The 24,201-nt window shown below is 42.4% G+C and overlaps 1 protein-coding gene and 1 long non-coding RNA gene across 2 annotated transcripts; one reads left to right on the forward strand and one right to left on the reverse strand.

Annotated features, from left to right (window-relative positions):
* Window positions 1–1,138: 1,138 nt before the first annotated feature.
* Window positions 1,139–9,361, forward strand: LOC134451853 (uncharacterized). The gene is made up of 7 exons (XM_063202251.1): window positions 1,139–1,258; window positions 3,522–3,658; window positions 4,148–4,241; window positions 4,419–4,748; window positions 4,869–5,040; window positions 8,671–8,750; window positions 9,167–9,361. Exons 1-7 carry the CDS (start codon window positions 1,139–1,141, stop codon window positions 9,359–9,361), a joined length of 1,128 nt encoding a protein of 375 aa, XP_063058321.1.
* Window positions 9,362–14,121: 4,760 nt separating this feature from the next.
* On the reverse strand, window positions 14,122–15,719 carry LOC134452210 (uncharacterized). Its single transcript, XR_010035394.1, has 3 exons — window positions 15,644–15,719; window positions 15,445–15,514; window positions 14,122–15,273 (listed from the first exon to the last, which is right to left on the reverse strand). It is a non-coding gene; the product is annotated as an uncharacterized LOC134452210 (long non-coding RNA).
* Window positions 15,720–24,201: the final 8,482 nt, after the last annotated feature.

The following is a 24,201-nucleotide window of genomic DNA, read 5'->3' on the forward strand; positions in this document are numbered from 1 at the left end:
TGATGAAGATGGCTCAGCAGACTTGACAGAACACGTCTCCTGATGCGGCGGAGATGGCGGTCTCGCTGACTGACGCAAAGACTGCAGCTGCGTGTGTTGGTCCGAACCCGTGGCCCTCTGGTCTGCCGATGAGTGAGGCGCAGCCTGCTGCCTCTGTGCAGATGAGGGGGGTCGTGAGCTGTCCACTGGTGGTCGTTGCTGACACCTCTCGTGCTCTGTTGGTTCTGCGTGCCCAGGCGAGGACGGATGTAGCAGTGGTGGCACCCGGGGTGGTGACTCTGCTGCATCGCCTGTAGTGTAGAACACTGGCGGAGGAGGTGGCCGGAAGATGTCATCATCCAGCTGTGCAGGCTGAGGAGAAGGGGGGAGTGCCTCTGGTCCTGGGACATGCCGGTGATCCCTCACTGGATTACCATGGCTGTGGTGTCCCACGGAGGAGGACACTGGAGCGGCTGGCACCTGGAGACCGGCTAGATGCTGCTGCATGGGAAAATCTCTCCACAGCTGCTGATTGGCTGCACACATCAGCCGAGCCAGGGGGAGTGCCTGTTGCCGAGGGCCCCTAGCAACCCACTATAGGGCCACGAACGGAAAATCACCGAGTGCACAGGTCAGGCAGAGGAGAGCAGTAGAAGGAGGGGGAGACAGGTAGCCCACCAGCAACGGGGGATGGGCAACCTGCTAAAAGCAGTGAGGAGAGGCCTGACTGTTGAGGGCTCAGGGGACTCAGGGCTCACAATTTTTAACAATACCCATACTGAGGTGACGTTCTTAAGGGCCGTACACACACATCGCTGCTATTTACTAGCTTCTCGCTTGCTCGCCTACTGGCCACTCTTTCATGGAACGTTCGCTGAAAGTTCCCGCAGCTTTAACTGCCAATGAACAGGCGAGAAGTACCGAACTCTGCCTTCCAATTGGTTACTCGCTTACTCGCCTCGCTCGAAGATAAAATATTTTCAACTCAGGATCCACCCACATCGCATCGCTTGTACAGTACTCGCCTACTCGCCTGCTAGTCTCACTGGAACACATTGACATTCTATTGTGTTCATTCGCTGAGCGAGTAACTAGCAGCGACGTGTGTGTACGGCCCTTAAGAGGGCTCATCTTCATCAGACTGGTCACCATCACCATCATGTGCCAAGGGTCATCATCAGGTTCTGTGGGTTCTGGCTCAACAGTGATACTGGAATCTACAAAGACTCTGAGAAGACAGCTGATTGAAGGGCCCCTGGATGGCAACGTTGCAAAAGATGTAAGTTAACCAAATGCTATTGACCCTGATGTCAATTAGACCAATGTCTAACCGTATATTAAAGTTTCACAATAAGTATATTATTACTGTAACTTCAGTAGTTGTTGGACATAGAGGTAGAACATAACACCAAAGTGGACCCTGAGCCCTTTTCACGGCAATCGGTGGCAGCCATTTTTTTTGAGGTACTGTAGACAGTGATGGTACAAGAAGGAGATAAGTCAGGCTCGTTGTTTTCCGGTATCCCGTTGACGTCAGGTGAACGCCCCTTTAGGAGACCATCCGAGTTTGAGAGTGAATTACGCCTCTAGAGTGCATTTGTGGGATTGAATCCTTGGATGACAGTTCAGATTTCGGATGTCAAAATGCAAATTGACGTGTGTCCTCCTCGACACTTCCATCTTGAAATAAAACAAAGGGGTGAAATAGGTTTGTGTTGTGTGTCTTATTCATTGCACATCATCCAAAGACAGTTTTTGGGTAGCAGCAACTGTGTAGATGAGGTAATTAGCAATATTACATAACATTGGTTGCTCTTTCTATCGTAATTTGGCGATAACGTCCTGCATGTTCACAATGTAGGCTAGCTTCAGCGCAATTCACCGACAAAAGGCTCCGCGCACTTTTCAGGTCAGGGTATTTCCGTTAGGCCTACTGTTTATTATTCCTTTATATGCCTGTTGTGCTGATTTCGCTCACACTTGCAGTCCTGGCAGTTTGGTCGTTGCTGTGGAAACGGTTGAATAATTTTAGTCCTAAAGTTAAATAGGGAAGCGGCCAGGGCGAGTTTGAAGCCAGAATGTCGTCGTGAAATTAAAGTTCCATCTCTTTCCAGCTGCCGTTACGACACCCTTCATTACAATGCTGTCTATGGCCGCTTGACTCTGTTTTAAATGTCATCACCGTTTCAAATTGTAGGCCTAGGTTATAGCCTTGACATCTCTTTAGTAGGCTATTTCATACACATATGATGTCCCATGTAAAGTGTTACAGACTTCTCGCGAATAGGCCTATTTCCTCACTGCCTAGCCAAAAAAGGGGACAACTAATGTGGCTTCACTGACAACTGCAACAGTTACTGCAAGCAACTGATATCTACCTGGAGTTGCATAAACCAAAATACGAAAAGTGCATTAAACACCGCACACTGTAGACCTAGGCCCTACTGTTCTCCCCCCTCTTCAAAGCACGCGTTTCGCCCGGTGCGTCTTCAGGTTCCGGGATGGCGCTAATCTGAAGACGCACTGTGCGAAACGCGTTGCTCGCTCAGGGGGAAAAATACAAAAGAAGTATCCAGTGTGCGATGTTTAATGACCTTTTCGTATTGATCAAGTTTTTCTGCCTTGCACCTGGAAGGGTTGTGCACGATACAATGACTTCCACGCACAAATAAATAAATACTAGGCCTATATATATATATATGACAGGATATTACAATAAATGTACAATGAAAACAACGTGAATGTCAACTGGGATTACTATAGGGCAGACAGTTACCATGAGCGACGCGTCCCATCCCATCCGTCTCCGCCACGCCTCTTCACAGACTACGAATTCCACCTCAGCCCTTTGGATGGCGGTAATACGCAACCCTTGTCAGCTGCCACCAAACGCAACAGTAAGAGAAGAAGAAGGGGGGACAACGCCCCCTTAGGAGACCCAAACTTGAGCACATCCATTTACATTGTGTGGGCGGAGTTCAGGGTATCTCCTTCTTGTACCATCACTGCTGTAGACCTGAGAAAGGGAAATGAATGGAGGAGGCGCATCTCTGTCAAAAATGGCTTAATAATGTAAAAAATGTCCAGCAACACACTATGCATGGACAATAGTTGAAGTGTGTTGCTAAATATCTACATAATTCATATCATTTGATTTTTACATGTATTTTCTCGACTGGTATGATTTAGGTACATATTTAGCCTGACATTTCAAATCTGGTCTTTGATTAATGTGTTACTTCATATTCTCACAGTTTTAGTCCATTTTTGGACAGAATTGGGCAGTGTTATCCATTGATTTGCATTGACTGAAGGTGCCTACACTACCTACACAAGATGAGAGGGTACATGTACCGTTTCCATGTGCTGTCGTGAATTGCCGTGTCAACTCTAGTGTTATGTTATACCTCTATGATGTTGGACTGAAGATGCAGAGCTCTGCTATGATGGCTAATTCTCATTTATCATGCCAAGCTACTGCTACAATCAGATGAAATACCTACTGTAATTTCAGTGTGAATGATGTGCAATTGTTGTTTCAGAATGTTAGAGCTGTTCTGTGTTCAAAGCCCGGTGGAAAAGAAATACTAGAAGAGTACAAGAAAACAAACACCATCACTGATGTTACAAGAAGAAAGATGGTCAACATTCTTGTGGCAGATATGGTAGAGAACCATGGGTAAGTGAATGCGCTTGCAATATTGGATTGGATTTTTATTTTTACTCAGCTATTTAATTTGTCCTAATTTGCTTTAGTTTGGCTGTTTATTTGACTAAGCTGATGTTATCTGATATTCATTTATTTTTGTATTATTGCAGAATTTATTTAGTTAAAAAAATCTGTTATATACTAAATTATTATCTTTTTAAAACATTTTTTTACGTTTTGCTTAACCCATTGATGCCTCAAGCACCTGCAAAGAAATGCCTGCTAAATGCCGTAGCACTTTTTGGGAAAAGGTGCAGTAAACCTACAAAAACATAAATATCTCAGCGTCCCTTGTACATAAAAACGTGAAATTAATTGAATTTAAAAGCCAACACCATTTTGTTTCATCCATGACCCTGAATGTTGCATACATCTCCAGGCACTAGTGTCAATTTTGCGCTATGCAGCATCAGGCATCAATGGGTTAACTATAAATTAAATTTTTCATTTCCTTCCTAGGAGGGTGCCTCCGGTAAATGTGCGGAACCTCTATGCACTTGGGATTACAACACTGTTCCCAAAATTGAGTGACCCAGATTCCAAGAATGGCTATGTGAGTGTGAACCGTAATGCATCCTAGTATAGTCTGTGTATATTTCTAAAACTGTTTTTGTCAATAGCAAGTCTGCCAGTCCTAGGTGTGGCATCCCTCATCTCACTGGGGTCTGTTAAAAGGTTATTTTTGGAGTTTTTTATGAGGTCATATGAGTCTGTTTTTCTTTATCAACAGGAACATTTTTATGATCATCAGAGCGGTTCCGGCTACCTAGCGTGGAGGCTGAAAACTGTTCAGCGGACCTCTGCTCAACACCACAAGAAATCCAAGACAACTTTCCAAGAGGGCCCCAAGACTCCACGCAGTATCCATTCAGATGAGAAGCAGTTGACCGGGGATGAATGCAGGGAAGCCATATCAGCGATGAAACACTCAAGAGATACAATCCTTGTCAAAAATAAGATGAAGGCTACATTCCAGCGCAGACAAAGAATCATTCAAAACCCAGAAAGTGCCTCTACTGTCCTGGATCTCTTTCCCAGATTCTTGGATACACCTGGCTTGGTAAGCATAAAATGCATTCCTGAAAATGTTGGGGTTGCCTTATTTTACTTGACTGTTTAATTGATGCCTATTGTTCCATGACAACTGTGTTCTCTTCCACTTCATCTTTTCTGTTTTAAGATCGACCAAGACTTCTCAATGATCTTTGGTGAGGAGGTGTCTGGTAAATTCCTCTCCAAGTGGCCAACCTTTTTCAAACCGAGAGTCATCGCAGACTGCTGCAAGAACCTAACTCCGAGTCCACATGTTGATGAGCTGCTTCTGTCTGCACAACAAGAGTCTGATGATAGTGGTAAGTGTTAACAGGCTTCATAATCTTCATAATCTGCACACATCCACTACTATCTGAACTTGAGGCTGCTCCTGGTGTGCTGTCTTACATTATTGAACCAACTGATTAATCTAGGTATGTCTGACTCCACAACTATGGTCAAATTTAGTAATGTAAGACAGGAAACCACGAGCAAATTAAACTTCAGGAAGTAGCGGATGTGTGCATATAACCCACTGAATAGTAGATACAGTAGATTACTCATGCTTTCAGTGCAAAAAGAAAATAGGACATTGATGTGTTCTCTCATGTTTTTCTCCCCTTTACTACAAATAACATTTGTACACACCAGAGACGTGCGGTCAGGGTAGGCAGGATAGGCAGTGCCTACCCTGGGATAAATGTCTTAAAAATAAAAACTAACACGTGTTTTAAAAAATATTCTTCAGAGTTCACATACACAACAATAACATTGATTCAGCATAAATTATGAGCTGTTTAAAGTACAGTATACGCAGGACAACGATCAAAAACCTAAGTAATCGCACGAAGCAAAGCGCTCAGGCTTGGGCAGGTTGCCGTGGCAACGCGCAGTCCCGGCTGGTAGCAGAGACAGGCTGCTGGTAGCCTGTGAAAGCAGAGCTTTCGAATGCCAGCCAGGCAGCCCGGTAAGGCTCGCTTTTCCTCTGCCTAGCCTGCCTTCAGTGCTGTCAATGTAGAAGTTTGCGCAAGCGTATTAAGTTGTCACATAGCTTGTCAATGGGACTATAAGCAGAGCCTTTAGTCTGTGGCGGGAGTATGTGAGCCAATCACAGCGCCCAAAATGAAAAATTGGTACAATTCAGGTAGAATTCTAGTAGCCAATTTCTGCCTACAGGCAGCTATGATAGCAACAACTAGCAAGGCAAGGCTTGTTCAAATCTCTAGCCGTATCGGAAAGAAAACATGGCAGTCTTTGGCTTTTTGTCTTTATTATTTTAAAAAATGCCGAGAAGTAGCAAGAAAGATGGTTCAAGTGACAGACAGCTGAGCCGTTTGCAATCGCTGCATTGTGGAAATATTCAACATCAGATGGGTAGCAGCTTCAAGTAGTTTGAATACACTGGGACAAAATGTCTTCATCATGTCAACCACCCCGGGCTTTTAATGGAACTAGCTTGCATGAAAAACACAGCCTACTTGTGATTCTGCTTTAAGGTAAGATTCATCTAATTATTATGCTGTGGGTAGCCTTTTAACATGAACATGCTCAAGTTTTTTCGTGGTGCCTTTTGTTGTCACTTCTTTGTCAGGGTGTTGACATTGAAGATTGGTTGTGCGGTGGTGGACATGAATAGACCGTGTGTGTGTGTTATTATGGACGCGAGATTGTTTTTTGAGCGTACGACATGACTTCATTTCCCTAATTTACTATGATGATGACTACGCGATGCGTGAGTTGTGTGGAGCCTGTTAGCAAGTGCAGCTGCGTTCTTTTGAAGTGCGCGGTGTGTGAGATCAACGTGGAACAGGACGATTGACTGGGGATGGTTTCTCGGAGTGCTTCCGCACTCACAAATTGACTTAATTTGAAGCACCTTGCACAACCGTTGCTGAAGTGTTTGAGAATACTATCACGCACAAGAATGAGTCTCAGAAGTGGTTTTGTTGGTTTACTCGATACTGTCTGAATGCACGGGTCATGTTTGCAAGCAACCCGCCCCCTTGCCTACTTTCCTTCTTGTCTGTGAGTGTTTGATTAGCAGCACAAAACGTGGCAGTGAAGCAGGAGCTGTTACCTAGGTTGGTTTATTGCTAAATGTAAATCGTTTTCCCCTCACATGCTATGGTGTGATTCACAGTTGGTGAACTAGACATTTTATCTTCAAAAGTAGGCTACACTGTGCCACCCTCCATCCATGTGAAACACCCTGGCATTTGCAACAGAATAAACAGAAGAGCAACAAAATCAACTGCTAAAGCCAAAAGTTAAAGCTTTTCCCCCAAAATGTTGTGATGTTGTAGCTTTCTAAATTATTATTGTAAAATGTAGGCCTACAGGTCCTTAAAGGTGTACAAAGTATGGGTCCTGGAGCTAATTTGGCAATTTGGCAAAACAAATAAGTGTAGCTGGCCTTTTCAAGAAATTGAAATTATGTTTTCACTTATTGTTTCAGATTTAGGTCTACTGACAATGTCCAAATGTCTAAATAGTGTAGCCTATTTACTTATTTAGTTATTAGAGCTGTGGTGGTTAAGCACTGATGGCATCTCATAGCCTACTTTATATTTACAGTATTTAGAGAAACATACTAATTTGTTGCACATTAAAGACCATATCAGCATGTTTATGTGAATAGGCCTATTTGCCTATCCAAGCCATACCTTGTGGCATAAGGCCCCTCTCTCTCTCACACACACACACACACACACACACACACACACACACACACACACACACACACACACACACACACACACACACACACACACACACACACACACACACACGTTACATTTCAGATCTGCATGAAAGGGGACTATTTGTTCAAAGTTTTTAGTCTTTTGTAAAAGTTTTTAGCTGATAGTGACTCTCCAGATTTGGTTAAAATGCAGGAAATTGCATCTAAGAAATACATTTTTTTCTGGGGGAGGACCGAACCCACCGTTAATATATATATATATATATATATTCTATATTTACTGCCTACCCTACCATACCCTTCACTGCACGTCACTGGTACACACTGCATCTTACTGCTAACCATATTCAATCCATCATGTAACTAGAATGGGCACTCGGTAGAACGCAAACCTTCGCCTACGCCACTTATTTTTTTCTGGCCATCTTCAGAGTGTGGGGCATAACATTCTCCAAATTTTGGTGTTAGTTTCATTGGAATCGGACCGGAATATCGTAATATTACATTTTTGGCCCAGTCTTGACCTCTTATTCAATTCAGCATGCACACGTTGTTCTGGCATATAGTGCTTGGCAAAGAAAAACGTTTTTGACCTTTTCGTGACCTTGACCTTGACCTTTGACCCAATCACTCCCAAAAAGTAATCGATTGTTCCTTGGGTCATGACCAATCATCCCAGGAAATTTCATAAAAATCGGCTCAATTTACGTTTGTGACCTTTTCGTGACCTTGACCTTTTCGTGACCTTGACCGTTGACCCAATCACTCCCAAAAAGTAATCGATTGTTCCTTGGGTCATGACCAATCATCCCACAAAATTTCATAAAAATCGGCTCAATTTACGTTTTTGACCTTTTCGTGACCTTGACCTTTGACCTTTGACCCAATCACTCCCAAAAACTAATCGATTGTTCCTTGGGTCATGACCAATCATCCCACTAAATTTCATAAAAATCGGCTCAGTTCTGTCTGAGTTATACGAAGTACAAACAAACATTTTGACCTTGACCTTTGACCTTTGACCCAAACACTCCCAAAAACGAATCGATTGTTCCTTGGGTCATGACCAATCATCCCACCAAATTTCATAAAAATTGGCTCAGTTCTGACTGAGTTATACGAAGTACAAACAAACATATTCACAAATAAATACACGGCCGTCAAAACATAACCTTCTGGCGAAGGTAATAATAATGAAAGAAAACTTAACTGTAACTGATACAGCAATGTGTCACTTCTATTTCTGCAGTCTGGCATTCTGAGGAGTGGGATTCTGAGATGGCTGCCATATCCTTCTTCGGCTTCACCTCCTGCCTCCAACAGTTAAAGGCAAGAAGAGTGGCAAGATGAGTGCTTCGGAGGCTACTCGACGCCTGATCAAGTTCATGAAGGTATTTTTTTACAACGTACATCACTGATGCAAGGTTTTCAGGAGCCAATATGGCATTGTAATTCTTGGGGTGCAGTTAAATAGTTTAAAAAAAAAAAAGTAATCCATCCATTTATCACACACATGTTGTGTACATTCATGGATCCATGCCTTGAATTCATCATTAATTCATCCAGTTGTGTATTGCTCTCATACATTCATTCGCACATAAATTAAAATGACTTGAGTAAGAACATTTCATCACACTCACTCACTCACTCGTGGGGCCAGACATCCATTCATACAGTCAGTCGCACATGAATTAAAATGACTTGAGTAAAAACATTATCACTCACACTCACTTTTTCACTCACAGGTGGGATCAAGTATGGAGACCTTCCATATAGAAACTGGCCCCAGACAGCCCTTTCTGCTCGGTGTCGGAGAAAGAAGCAACTGCATCCAGGACTTCTACATCATCCTGGACCAGAAGGCCATTCCCTGCAGGATGCAGACCCCAGTTGCTGCCTTTGATGAGCTCTTCAAGGCGCATTATGCTTTTGCAACATGATCTCCAAAAATTCCGTGCTCCTGGACACGGATATTAAGGACACAAAATCCGTGTCCAGGAGCACGGATTTTGCCAAAATTCTGTGCTCCTGGACACGGAATTATTTTCTGTGATGGACACACAGAAGTGGTCTCTCTATACTTCCACAGCTCTTTGTTTCCACAGTCTTGTGTTTTCTCAGGATTTTTCTAATTTTAAATATTTTTTCTCCAAAAAAAAAAAATCCTACTGACAGGTCAGGGTTAGGGATTGTTTTGGTCTGGGCACAGCTAGTTTTCTTTCATTCATTATGTTAATTTGATAGCCTAGCAACCAACTGGAAATGGTATTTCTCAAAAATATGTCTTTAATGACAGGTTAAGGTTAGGGAATGTTTTGGTCAGGGCACAACTTAAATTGCTATAGCATTATTTTGTTTAGGATTAGCATTTGGTATGTATTCTCTAATGATATAGTAAACACAGTGATGTGGTAATAGCCTATAGAAAGCACTTCCGTGTGCCCATCACGGAAAACAATTCCGTCTCCAGGAGCACGGAAAACAATTCCGTCTCCAGGAGCACGGAAAACAATTCCGTGTCCAGGAGCACGGAAAACAATTCCGTGTCCAGGAGCACAGAATTTTTGGAGATCAGGCTGGTTTTTGCTGTGTCGTATGATGATGCCCTGTCCTGCGTCTTCATTTTCATCCAAACTACTGTGTATGGCATTGACGTCGGCAAAGTGAGAGTAAAAGAAATCCGAGCAAGGCTTCTTCACTGTGAGGTTTGAAGACGGGTACATTTTGACCAGCAATGTGCACTTTACTTTTGTAAACTACACCACATCAGTTGTTCAATGTCATTTTGACATTTGAAGTTTGAGCATGGATTGTATCCCGCAAAGTCTCTGCGATTGAACTGTGGAGAACCTGGTTGTTTTAACCAACCAACGTCACCTTTGTGCATAAAGACATTGATCCAGATAATGTCAGCAGTTATCTGCCAATTACGACATGCAGTTGTAATGCTCACACTACCCTGGACTTGTCAGTACCTGAGATTTTTTTTCTTTTCTTCTGTCTTTTCCGAAATCCTGGTCATTGTTATGGGGGCAGAGTTCAAAAAACATCTAGATTTATTCCCAGTAACATCCAAAAGGTTATGCAACGTCAGCAGACAACTAGCAAATTGCAATACCTTTAGGGACAATATTTGGAGTAGGCCTATGCTAAGAAGGTTTTTAATGTAAACAGTCTAATGTAAACATTAGAATAGCTCAGATCTCAGAAAGGACTCAGCCAAAAAAAATAGCATCACCGGGTACTCACAAGTTAAGGGTAGTGTGAGCAATACACCAGCAGTATTGACATTGGCAGAAGTTCCCCTTTAATTATTTGTCTTCTGATGCATTAAGAGAAACTTTGGTTTGTTTTGATCAACTATAAAACCCATTTTCGTGTCTGAACACAGAATCTAAGAGGATGAGGCATTTTGAAAAGAAATGGAATATAGTAGAGACTGTAGAGCATGTTCTGGGTGTCCATTTTGATGTAAGAAGAGACAGAATAACACGTATGTGCCTATCCCTGGGTCTCTTTCATCAATGTTTAGTAACAATGAACTCTGTAACAAATTCAAAGAAGTAAGACCACACCAGGAGAGATTATGTAGAGCTATAAGTGATGGGTCCTACTTTAAAAATCATAGTTTATTTTCTCACCACGAACATGCTCTTCAGATCCAACTGAATAAGATGCTGAATGAAGTGTTTGATGAATCATTCGTTTCCACCACTTCCTGGGTCAAAAACTATGTCACAGAGTACGAAGTTGGGACGTGTGATTACTGGAGTTGAAAATGAGATGCTTCTGTTGACAGTATCATTGTTGAATACAAAATACCAATCTCAAAGTCTCACTTTTTTTTGATCATTTAAATGCATTTGACATTGAGGAGGGAAAAAATATGTGTTCACAGGGAAAACGAATTGGTATATTACAGACCTTGTAATAGGCAATTGACATAGATGATCAAGTGTACCTTTTTCCATATGGTAATTATATGTGAATCCATGCAAACTGTTCATTGTTTATGTGATGTGGTGGACATTTAATAAGATACATTTTCATTTTCATTTCATTTACATTTTTTAAGAAGTGTTTGCCTTGTGTATTTTTTTTAGATGGGTTTAGTGGGTGGGTGGGTTTATTAGTAATCAAATTTTACACCTATTGGTCTGAATGCATTGGAAGTCAGTGTAGCATTTCCAACCAGTGTAACATTTTATTAGAATGACACTAGTGGAGAATACTAGTGACACTAGCTGGTGTTAGATTTTAACTCCCTACAGTATTGGAATTACTAGATTTCAGTGTAAAAAAGACACTAGTGTGGCGTAAATGTAACACCCTCAGAGTTAATTTAACACTGGCATTTTTTGCTGTGTAGAGGTCCCTACTTGACTACTCATTTACACCATCCCTCTGATTCAGGCAGTCAAAGGCAGAACTATAAATATGCTTGCTCTGTGACTTTCTCAGTATTTTGGCGGGCTTATAGGATTTCAGGCTTTATTATGACAGCATATTGAAGACCTGATAGGATAATGGAGGGGAGAGAAAGATGCGGTAGGACTGGGAAATGACCCAGACTTGGACCTTGGTCCCCAAGTAGTTGGTAGGCCTACAGGTGCTCCACCATCACTGCAACCCCTGTTGTGTGACTTAACTGTCAGGCATGCAACCGCGTGCAAACGAGGCACGCCATTAGAACCATCTACGATACTGGAGATGTGAATTAGCCTGACTCTCGTACAATGCATTAAAGGGCAACATTTATGTTTAATTGTACACTGTCCCTAATGAATTAAAACTGAACTGAACTGATGTATCATACACAGCAAGGCTCTCGTTAATATTTGGACGTTGACCTTAACGGTTGTCTGAATATTGCACTGTGTGCACGAGTTCAGAGTGCAAAAGTGGCAGCGCCTTTGTGCACGAAATGTGCACAAGCATATTCCGGCCCTCAGTGAAATCCTTAGAGGGCAAATCCTTAAATATAGGCCTAGTATGTGTTTTTTGTTGCGCAGATATGTTTTGATGTGTGCTTCCTTCTGTGTGCAACAATGTAACAACACAGGTGGGGCCTCCTTTCTGAAAAAATGAGTCGATCATTTGGGCCAGTACTGTAGTCCTTTGAACTTCAATTACTATACAAGTAGTAAGATAGGTCAATTTGGACTCTATGCGCCATTCTTCAGGTTGCAGGGGCAACACAATGGGACAAACATCACTTGAAGACAGAATATGGGGCACATTGCAGTGTGCTCCCACTTCTATCTTCAAGTGCTGTAAATGTAACTTTTTCTTGTTAGCACAGCAACCACAAATCACGAAAATCAAAGGTTCTTTCATGACAGCTTTTAACTCTCTTGCCAGACTACACCAGACCAGACCAACCGCGGCTTCAATATGTTTGATATATTCTTGAAGATGGCGAGTCCCATACCTCCACAACATTGCTGTCTTAGGTGTGTGCGTGCATGCGTGGGTGTGGGTTAGTGTTAGTGTGTGTCTTATTCTGAGAGCAAGTGAGGTAGCCTAACCATCAATGTTAGCAGCAGTGGGGAAGACACTTCCAAAACAAAAACAAATCTTTTTCAGCAATGCTACAGAAACTGCATGAGCATGTCTATGATTAGCTGGGCATCTATTCCAGCAGTCTTTTCCAGCATGGCTGAGTAATACTAGACTGTTCAGGTAGTCTCCGGTCAAAATATCAGACTCAGCTGAAATTGTGTAAACCAGTGTTTCTCAAAGTGGGTCGTATCGCGCGGAGGTATCTCAGGGAGGGCGTGTGACATCTGATTTGGGCTTTTTTGTCCCAAGGAAATGTGAACCTGGATAACCTTCATTAAATGGAATGGGACTGAGATAACTTTATGCCTGCCTGGGCTAGCGTTAACAAAAGCAGACTCAAAAAAATTACTTTGAAGTTTTATTCCAGTTCTCAGTAATGTTTCAAGAACACTTTTCAAGAACTGTGTGTGTGTGTGTGTGTGTGTGTGTGTGTGTGTGTGTGTGTGTGTGTGTGTGTGTGTGTGTGTGTGTGTGTGTGTGTGTGTGTGTGTGTGTGTGTGTGTGTGTGCGTGCGTGCGTGCGTGCGTGCGTGTGTGCGTGCGTGCGTGTGTGTGTGTGTGTGATTGGTTGCCTGATATGCTCCACATATGACTGGTGTATTTCCCATGCGGTCTTTGAAATAAATGTATCACTACACTACTTCCTTCCTCTTATTAATTGCTTCTATGAGCGTACGTTGCTTAACATCATGTATCATTTAATATTTTTATGTGAACAGTTGGCAGAACAGATCAAAGCCGAGGGGAATCATGCGTACCGTTCACAAAATGAATTAAGGTTTTGCATTTTAGCCAGTTGAATAAAGACATTGGTCATACCAGAACAACTAGGCAAGTGATTATTGAAATTTTGCCACCTCTAACCTATTCTTTTGTACTGATTCTTATAAATACATATCTGAGGTTAAGTTTTAATTTTGTTTTTAATTTACTGAGGTTAAGTTTTTACTGTGGCACGCTCAAAAAAAAAGCCTAGTGACACCCTTGCTGTTGAATTGAATCTTTATTCCCATTTCTTTTGGTATGGTCTTTCATAACTATCAAGTCTATACTATGCACTGGATATGTGGTCAGTAATAATCATTTCTATACCCCATTCCTCATACAACAGGTGAAGTGCAGAAAAAACAATGAGAAGCTTGTAAATCATTATCTTTTTATTGTAATAGGCTTCATTGTTTAACCAAGTGCAAAGTGGAATCTTTGTATAGTAGGCCTACATGTGTCTTAAAACTGACTGAAACAAAACAATGTAGGTGAAATAAAATAATATATATTACTAATATCAAACAATAGCCGATCATTTTGACGGTGCACATTTCATTTGTGATTAACATACATCCACATGCACCATAATAATAGTGTAATATTCAAAGTTGATTAAACAAAGATTAACTGCATTAACTGCAAATCCGATATACCACAGACTGATTGCATTCAAAGTTTTAAACAGATTAACGTGTTTGCCCAAACCCATTGGAGTGACTTCCTCACTGTCTTATGAAGCCCAAAAGAAATGACTACTGGTACACTTTTTTGACAGGAAATTAACATCAAAAGACCTTGATTTTTAACTAATGAGTTGCTCCCACATATTAAGAAAATACACAAAGCATCGCTAATATTCTACATTAGGGATGCACAATTATTGAAAGCAAGACAATCACGGTTTTTAATCCAGTTATTTTAATTAATAGTTAACTATTAGTCTAGTCATGAATGAACTTTGTTTCAGAGGGCAGTGAAGACATGGGCAATCTCTACTTGCACTGTATGTCAACTGAGTCATCAGCCCTCTGTACTCTGCTCAGGCTGCTGCAGGCTTGGTTGAGACAGACAGTTGAGGCTTTACCTCAAAGTTCTTGCTCTTCGTCAGACATGCACCATTCTGTATTATTTGTATTTTCAGGACCGAAAGGCGATAGCCTGTCATTGTCCCTGTTATAGTAATGTAATCTCTTGAGTGTGAACAAGATCCAAATTGAGTAGACTGACATCTCGCAAATTTTTTACTTTTGTCGTTTTGCATGTGGTTGTAAAGGTATTGATTAACTTCTATATCATCACAGTCAAAAATTCCAATGGCAAAGTTGTTGGGATGGCCAATCGGATCATTGAACATTATTGCTATGTCATAGTTCTTTGATGTACAGTCATCCCACAGCTTGTAGTTGAACACTCCGGAGGCTCCATATGCTACCACAGTTTGGACGAACAGAGCCGTGATGGTCATAGATGGAGTGATTCTGTCAGGCAAATTAGTCTGCCATGTTCCATGGTTGTCAAAATAACTGGAAAATATGAGCAAAAGCACATGAAATGTTAAACTTTGCTGTTTACCTTGTAAGCGGTTGTCTTCAAACAGATTTTTCAGACAGAAGGACAGAAATGATTAATAATTGGACAATTAAAATGATACTATAATTATACAATTTCTACAATTTAAATTTTATTATAGTCACCTGACATCGGTAAGAGTGAACGGAGATTGATTGGCGATCTGAGTGGTGACCTGATAATTACTCATGATGACTGAAATAAAAAAAGAAAAAAAGAAAAGCAGTAAAGTATAAAATTGAATCTTTTTTAAAGTAAGATGAATGATGTGGAATCTCTTATTAAATCAGTTAAAGACGTGTGAGAAAGCAGGGTTAGACTTACAGCTTCGAGGAGTTGAAAATAGGTTGTACGTGTTCAACAGGCAGAAGAGACTTTGTTAATGCACCTTCAGCACGCTAATTTATAGGATTCTGCAGCCGCTGAAAGAATAGGCATTTCCTTCAGATTTACTTGTTCAAATTTATTTGTGTCCACACTACCTTGATAAGACAGACAGACTGCCTTGAGTACACTAACTGCTGACATTTCCTTCTCCACCCTGTCAGACACATCTATCACCTGATAAGGGGACCTTGTCAAGGTCAGAGTTGGAGCTATAGGGAGGCAAGCAGGGCATTTAATCCTGGATCAAGCAGCCTCCAGTATCATTGGTGGGGGGGGCAATTGTGGCCTTGGCAGGCTGTATGAGGGCCCTGTTAATTGCCTTGCCTTTGGTCCTTCTGTGCAATTGATCTGCCCCTGGTTAAGGTGGTACAGCAGATGTTTATTATAAAGGTGGCTGCCTTAACAACAAAGTGCAGCGGAGAAACCCCTGTTGGTGATCACACCCTCTACTCACACACTCTGGCCTCTTAGACAGGCAGTATGCAAATTAACTAATGAGGTGTTGAGACGTGGCTTTTTGACTTAAATTAACTCTTGTAAATGACCTGTATGTTCCTTTGACTATGTTTGTTATAAACTTTCTTGGAATATCTTTCTCCCTCGGCTGGTACGCACAGGTCACCAGCACAGTCTATGGAGTTATCTGCAGTGCTCATTTGGGGTAACAGGTCACACACACATATTGGGGGTCAGACATATATAGACATATCCGTAACTCTCTGAGTATTGATGCTGCTGTGACTTATGTCAATGCTATGATTATTTCCCACCTGCATTATTGTCTATCAAGCTGGTCCCAGGCCAACAAGACTGTCTTAAAATCCATTGATTCACTATACAAGCAGGCCCTGAAGGTCCTAGATAGAAGATCTTTTCAGTACCACCATTGTCCTATACTGAGCAAGTATACCGTAATATGCTCAGCCTTGAAAACATCATAAAATTTTCTGATCTGCGGCTAATCCATAAAATTATTCACAATGCAGCACCCCCACCCCTAAGAACATTTGTTCAACCCTGCTCTGAATTGATGAGCAGAACGTCAAGATCCACCATTAGGGGTGATTGTAGTCTCCCAATAAGACAAACTGCTTTTGCTCAGTCAGCCTTCTCCTTCAGGGCAACCAAAACATGGAATAGTCTACCTAGTAACATAAAAAGTATTACTGATTATCAGGCCTTCTCAAGGGGTGTGAAAAAATTGATATTAACCATCCAGTCTTGTCAACATTAATCATGTTTTTTAAAATATGACTCACACTGTATGCCATTTTAATGTGTGTGTGTGTGTGTGTGTGTGTGTGTGTGTGTGTGTGTGTGTGTGTGTGTGTGTGTGTGTGTGTGTGTGTGTGTGTGTGTGTGTGTGTGTGTGTGTGTGTGTGTGTGTGTGTGTGTGCTTGACCCATGGCCTATGGATGTGCTTACTTGTTTATATCTTGTTTATGTTATTGTATTTTAATATTTGTTTTACCTGTCCAGGGACTGCAGATGGAAATTAGCTATATAGCTATAATCTGGCACAAGCCATCTTTTTACCTCTGTAATCAATGTGTATTGTGCATGGTCCCTGTTGAACTAAACTAAATAAACTAAACTAAACTAAACTAAACTAAACAGAGATGAAATCACCACCTCACACTGAGGAAGGTTATCAGCCCAAAATATTTGTGAAGCAGTTGAAACAAGTTGAGTACTTCTTTATGATATTTCTTAGGACTTTTTAGGACAATTTTCTTCATTGACACTGTTACAGGGTTGTAAAACATGCTTCCTGAATTTCCTCTGGATAAAGGAGGTCAATGTCATTGGCACTGAGTGTGTGCTGTGTTCCATCGAGAAAGAGAAAACACTTCTGCACTGTTTGTTCAGTCATTGATTGATGACTGATGTGAAAAGCAGCTTAACAGATTTGAGTTCAGCCCTTTATAATTTGATCCTTTGATATAAGTCCCTGAAATACAATACATCTAAAAATCCCTTTATTTGGGTTTGTCAAATGAGTGTGGGTGACGCCTATTTCATTCATTCATTGTGTGTGTGTGTGTGTGTGTGTGTGTGTGTGTGTGTGTGTGTGTGTGTGTGTGTGTGTGTGTGTGTGTGTGTGTGTGTGTGTGTGTGTGTGTGTGTGTGTGTGTGTGTGTGTGTGTGTGTGTGTGTGGGGCCACTGCTAGACATAAGCAGAATACGCAGAGTGCTTAGGGTACCAGCCAGAGCTTGGGACACCAACCACTCTGTCCCCAAAATCGGGGCCTCATAAACTGAGATTGACTAAAAAACAGCATGGAAAAAAATATTGAATTACATTGCAAAACATATATTTATTAGTTACTACTAGTAGATTATTATTATTAGTATTAGTGTTAGTATTGTTATTATTAATTAATTAATTACTTACTTAATTAATTAATTAATTAATTATGAGGGGGCCTCCTGACTAGTTATGCTTAGGGCCTCTAAAACCTTAGCAGCGGCCCACTGTGCATGCGTGCGTGCGTTCGTGCGTAGTTGCGTGTCTGTGTGTTTGTGCATTAGTAGTTATGGTGTGTACAGTGTTTGTATCGCACTGCCATTTTGTTTGTATCAGTACCTTTCTTCTGGTGGTGATCACACCCTCCATTCATTTAATGTGATCAATCAGTGCCTAACATAGGCTACTGTAGATAAGATATATTAGGCACTGATTGTTTAGTGTGATCTGTGAGCCTTATTTGCAATAGCCTACTTTAGGCACTGATTAATAATTGTTATCACTTTCATACACCAAATCAACTTTGATTTTCTCCAATTTAATTTCCTTGTAGCACATTGCACAATGCTGCAAAAGTGGTTGTACCAAAATCCAAAATGATGTATGAATGTACAGTAATATTGTCGGATTTGATCTTTTCATAAACATTTGAGTGTAAACTAATGTTTAACAGTATGACCAAGGTACAGTATATTTTGCTGCTAAAAAGTTCTATTTCTGGTAATTCAAAATGGTCATGGAGAACATCCACCTTTTCATGTATGAAAAGTGCAATTTTCCCTGTCTTAATGAATACTTTGGTGTGGTGTTGGTAAGTATTTGTGAAAAAGGTAACATTTGTGAATGGATAGCGTGAATTCTAGAAATAAATTCTTAAAACTATTACACAGTGGACCTTTGAAGTAAGCACCCTGGAACTAAGACAAATAAATGAAAATAGTGAAAATAGAGGGTTGAGCACTGGAGTAAGGAAAAAAAGAGAGTTCCTCTCGCTGAAACGCTGTAGGAGGAGATAGGTACCACTAGAGGTCGCTACTTGACTACTCATTTACACCATCCCTCTGATTCAGGCAGTCAAAGGCAGAACTATAAATATGCTTGCTCTGTGACTTTCTCAGTATTTTGGCGGGCTTATAGGATTTGAGGCTTTATTATGACAGGATATTGAAGACCCGACAGGATAATGGAAGGGAGAGAAAGATGGGATAGGACTGGGAAATGACCCAGACTTGGACCTTGGTCCCCAAGTAGTTGGTTGGCCTACAGGACCTGTCAGGTGCTCCACCATCACTGCAACCCCTGTCGTGTGACTTAACTGTCAGGCATGCAACCGCGTGCAATCGAGGCACACAATTAGAACCATCTACGATAGTGGAGATGTAAATTAGCCTGACTCTCATACAATGCATTAAAGGGCAACATTTATGTTTTAATTGTACACGGTCCCTAATAAATTAAAACTGAATTGAACTGATGTATCATACACAGCACGGCTCTCGTTAATATTTGGACGATGGCCTTAACGGTTGTCTGAATATTGCACCGTGTGCACGAGTTCCAAGTGCAAAAGTGGCAACACCTTTGTGCACGAAATGTGCACAAGCATATTCCGGCCCTCAGTGAAATCCTTAGAGGCCAAATCCTTGCATATAGGCCTAGTGTGTGGTTTGCACAGACATGTTTTGATGTGTGCTTCCTTCTGTCTGCAACGATGTGACAACACAGGTGCGGCCTCCTTTTTGAAAAAATGAGTCGACCATTTGGTCCAGTACTGTAGTCATTTGAACTTCAATTACTATACAAGTAGTAAGATAGTAAGATAGCTCAATTGGGACTCTATGCACCATTCTTCAGGTTGCAGGGGCAACACAGTGGGACAAACATCACTTGAAGACAGAATATGGGGCACATTGCAGTGTGCTCCCACTTCTATCTTCAAGTGCTGTAAATGTCTTCTTTTTCTTGTTAGCGCAGCAACCACAAATCACGAAAATCAAAGGTTCTTTCATGACAGCTTTTAACTCTCTTGCCAGACTACACCAGACCAGGCCAACCGCGACTTCAATATGTTTGATATATTCTTGAAGATGGCGAGTCCCATACCTCCACAACATTGCTGTCTTAGGTGTGTGCGTGCATGCGTGGGTGTGGGTTAGTGTTAGTGTGTGTCTTATTCTGAGAGCAAGTGAGGTAGCCTAGCCATCAATGTTAGCAGCTGTGGGGAAGACACTTCCAAAACAAAAACAAATCTTTTTCAGCAATGCTACAGAAACTGCGTGAGCATATCTATGATTAGCTGGGCATCTTTTCCAGCAGTCTTTTCCAGCATTGCTGAGTAATACTAAACTGTTTCAGATAGTCTCAGGTCAAAATATCAGACTCAGCTGAAATTGTGTAAACAGAGGAAATAATAGAGCCGTATACAGTAGTGCCGTATGTAGCACATCAACTCCTGTGTGGTCCAAACAGGGGCCTGAGGGGGGTGTGTTTGTGTGTGTGTGTGTGTGTGTGTGTGTGTGTGTGTGTGTGTGTGTGTGTGTGTGTGTGTGTGTGTGTGTGTGTGTGTGTGTGTGTGTGTGTGTGAGTGTGAGTGTGAGAGAGAGAGAGAGAGAGAGAGAGACCTATGTGTTTGGCTGTGGACGGCAGTAGGGGAGTACTGGTGTGCTGTTATCTCTTCCTCAGGCAGACAGACATCAGACAGATAGCATCAGCACTGAGCCCCACAGGCCACACACACACACATGCACACAGACACCCACACACACACCACACACACACACACACACACACACACACACACACACACACACACATGCACACAGACACCCACACACACACCACACACACAGGATGGTGAGAGTGATTACACGCACACGCGCCTGCACGCATACACGCATGCATGCACGCATGCATGCACACACGGTGTCATGTGAATGGCCAGTCTCAGTGAAACAAGATGTGGCCAGAGATATGATATGTCTGGGTTTCCGAACAGTCCAATATCTGGACACACACACACACACACACACACACACACACACACACACACACACACACACACACACACACACACACACACACACACACACACACACACACACACACACACACACACAAACACACCCCCTCAGGCCCTTGTTTGGACCACACAGGAGTTGATGTGCTACATACGGCACTACTGTATACGGCTCTATTATTTCCTCTGTTTACACAATTTAAGCTGAGTCTGATATCTTCACCTGTTCACCTGACAATTTGAAACAGTCTAACATTAGTCAGCAATGCTGAAAAAGACTGCTATATTCACATACACACTCACTCACAGATAGGTCAGGCACGATATAGTGAAGAATGCCTGAAACTGAAACTACTGAAAAGCATACAGTAGTAGAATACTCTTTCATTTAGATCAATATTAATAACAAGATTAATATTGACATGCCATATTTTATGAAGGTATGCTGGTGATCTGTTTGAATAGTGATCTGTGTAGAATCTTTTCAGGGCCAAATAACATAGACGGCTCTTCAGCATTCTCACTCAAAATCTATCAGTACCTTGAAGTTCTAGCTCATCTCTCTACATATATCTGCCCATCTTAAAGTGAAAGTGAAAGCCCATTGGGAAACTCCAACTCCCATTGTCATTGTGACACAGCACTCCACAGCACACAAGTGAACACTGCACACTGCACACAACAAAACTGCATTTATGCCTCACCCGTGCAAGGGGGCAGCCCTCAGTGGCGCCCCATGGGGAGCAGTGCGGTGGGACGGTACCATGCTCAGGGTACCTCAGTCATGGAGGAGGATGGGGGAGAGCTCTCTATTTCTCTCCCTGCCTCTACCTTTTCCTGTCTTTAATTTTCTAGTGTTTCAGGGTTTTCTTTTACTCTCTTGTGTTTTGGATCCTGCTTGCCGTGAAGTCAGATGAATGTCTGTGAGTGTGTGGAGCGTTATTGCTCTGTGCAAATGTCAACTATCTTTTGAAAAGACTTGAAGACTGCTCTCTCTCTCTCTCTCTCTCTCTCTCTCTCTCTCTCTCTCTCTCTCTCTCTCTCTCTCTCTCTCTCTCTCTCTCTCTGTGTGTGTGTGTGTGTGTGTGTGTGTGTGTGTGTGTGTGTGTGTGTGTGTGTGTGTGTGTGTGTGTGTGTGTGTGTGTGTGTGTGTGTGTGTGTGTGAGAGAGAGAGTGTATGTGAGAGAGGGTCTCTGTGTGTCTGTGTGGGGGGGTGTTGATGAGTCTGAGTCTGTGTTTGACACTAAAGCACAAAGCATTAGCACTGTGTTGACAATACATGGTGTGCTGACATGGCAATGTGACCATAAAGTCTCTCTCTCTCTCTCTTTCTCTCTCTCTCTCTCTCTCTCTCTCTCTCTCTCTCTCTCTCTCTCTCTCTCTCTCTCTCTCTCTCTCTCTCTCTCTCTCTCTCTCTCTCTCTCCATCTCTCTGGAGGTCTCTGTCCCTCACTTCACTGTCACGTACAGGCAGACAGATAGACAGACAAACACAGACATGCACACACAAACGCAGACAGACACACACACACACAAACATAAACACACGTGTGTGTATGTGTGTGTGTGTGTGTGTGTGTGTGTGTGTGTGTGTGTGTGTGTGTGTGTGTGTGTGTGTGTGTGTGTGTGTGTGTGTGTGTGTGTGTGTGTGTGTGTGTGTGTAAACATGGTGAGAGAAGAGGGAGAAGAAAGTCTCTTAATTACACAGTGTGTCCAGCAGAAAGGCCAGTGCTCGCACAGCACAAAGGTCACGGAAAGGTTGAACCAGATGAAAAGGACACAGAACTCATCAATCTGTGAAGGTCTTGTGTGTTTGTGTGTTTGCGTGTTTGTGTGTGCGTGCGTGTGTGTGTGTGTGTGTGTGTGTGTGTGTGTGTGTGTGTGTGTGTGTGTGTGTGTGTGTGTGTGTGTGTGTGTGTGTGTGTGTGTTTTGTGTGTGTGTGCGTGCGTGCGCGTGTGTTTGTGCGTGCGTGTGCGTGTGCGTGTGCGTGTGCGTGTGTGTGTGTGTGTGTGTGCCTGTGTTTGTCTGCCTGTGGTTGTCTGCCTGCCTGTGTGTGTGTGTGTGTGTTTGAGTGTGCGTCCTGTTGTTAATGGGTATTCCATTTGGCTGCTGTCTTGATTTTTTCAGTTTCTGTCCTGTAGGTGGCGACTGTGAGCCTGGATAACCTTCATTAAATGGAATGGGACTGAGATAACTTTATGCCTGCCTGGGCTAGCACAGGGTGTGAATTAGAAGAAGATTACAGTTAATTGCTATGGTTAATTATCTGAGTTATCAAAAGCAGACTCAAAAAAATAACTTTGAAGTTTTATTCCAGCTCTCAGTAATGTTTCAAGAACACTTTTCAAGAACTCTGTGTGTGTGTGTGTGCGTGCGTGCGTATGTGTGTGTGTGTGTATGCGTGTGTGTGTGTGTGTGGAAGAGGATGTGAGTGCAGGGAGGTGTGCGTGTGTATGTGTGTGGTGTGTGTGTGTGTGTGTGTGTGTGTGTGTGTGTGTGTGTGTGTGTGTGTGTGTGTGTGTGTGTGTGTGCGTGTGTGTGTGTCTGCCCAAACTGCTGTGGTGAAGTAGCTGTTGTTGCATGTGACACAAAGTGTGCATGTTTGTGTGTTTGCTCCTCTGCTGATAGCTGATTGCTGCTGTTGCATGCATGCACGCAGCACAAGGTGTTGGGCCTGTTTATGTGACGAGCTGCCCACAGGGGAAACAGCCTACCTGCCTGTGCATCTGCTGATCACCTCCCCCGGGTACACCGGTGCAAAAGGAAAAGTTCCCGCCGACACGCAAACTTGTTTTCTTCCTCTCCATGTTGTCCTGTCCTTCAGTGCTGAGTTTGTAGGTGTGTGTGTGTGTGTGTGTGTGTGTGTGCGTGCGTGTGTGTCTACAACTTTCACCAATCGTCACTTTGTGATTTTGTGTGTGTATTCGTTTGCATACAGTATGTGCGTCTCTAAACCATACCATAGTTTGTTTATTTAATATGCTATGTGTGTGTACCAGGGACCATGTAAACATATGCTGGCGTGTCGTGTCTGCCTGTGTGAGAGAGATAGTGAGGGAAGAGAAGAGAGAGATAGTCAGGGAAGAGAAGAGAGTGTCCTATCACTGCACTTATCTGTAGATTGCTGATAACTCCCTGCTGAGAGATGCCAAAGTTACAGCATACACTGTATTCTGCACTGCTTAGCTTACCCAGCATGTGTTTGTGTACACAGCATGGGTTTGTCAGCTC

The sequence above is a fragment of the Engraulis encrasicolus genome, chromosome 7, assembly GCF_034702125.1.
Source record: "Engraulis encrasicolus isolate BLACKSEA-1 chromosome 7, IST_EnEncr_1.0, whole genome shotgun sequence".
In the NCBI taxonomy this organism is placed as follows: Eukaryota; Metazoa; Chordata; class Actinopteri; order Clupeiformes; family Engraulidae; genus Engraulis; species Engraulis encrasicolus.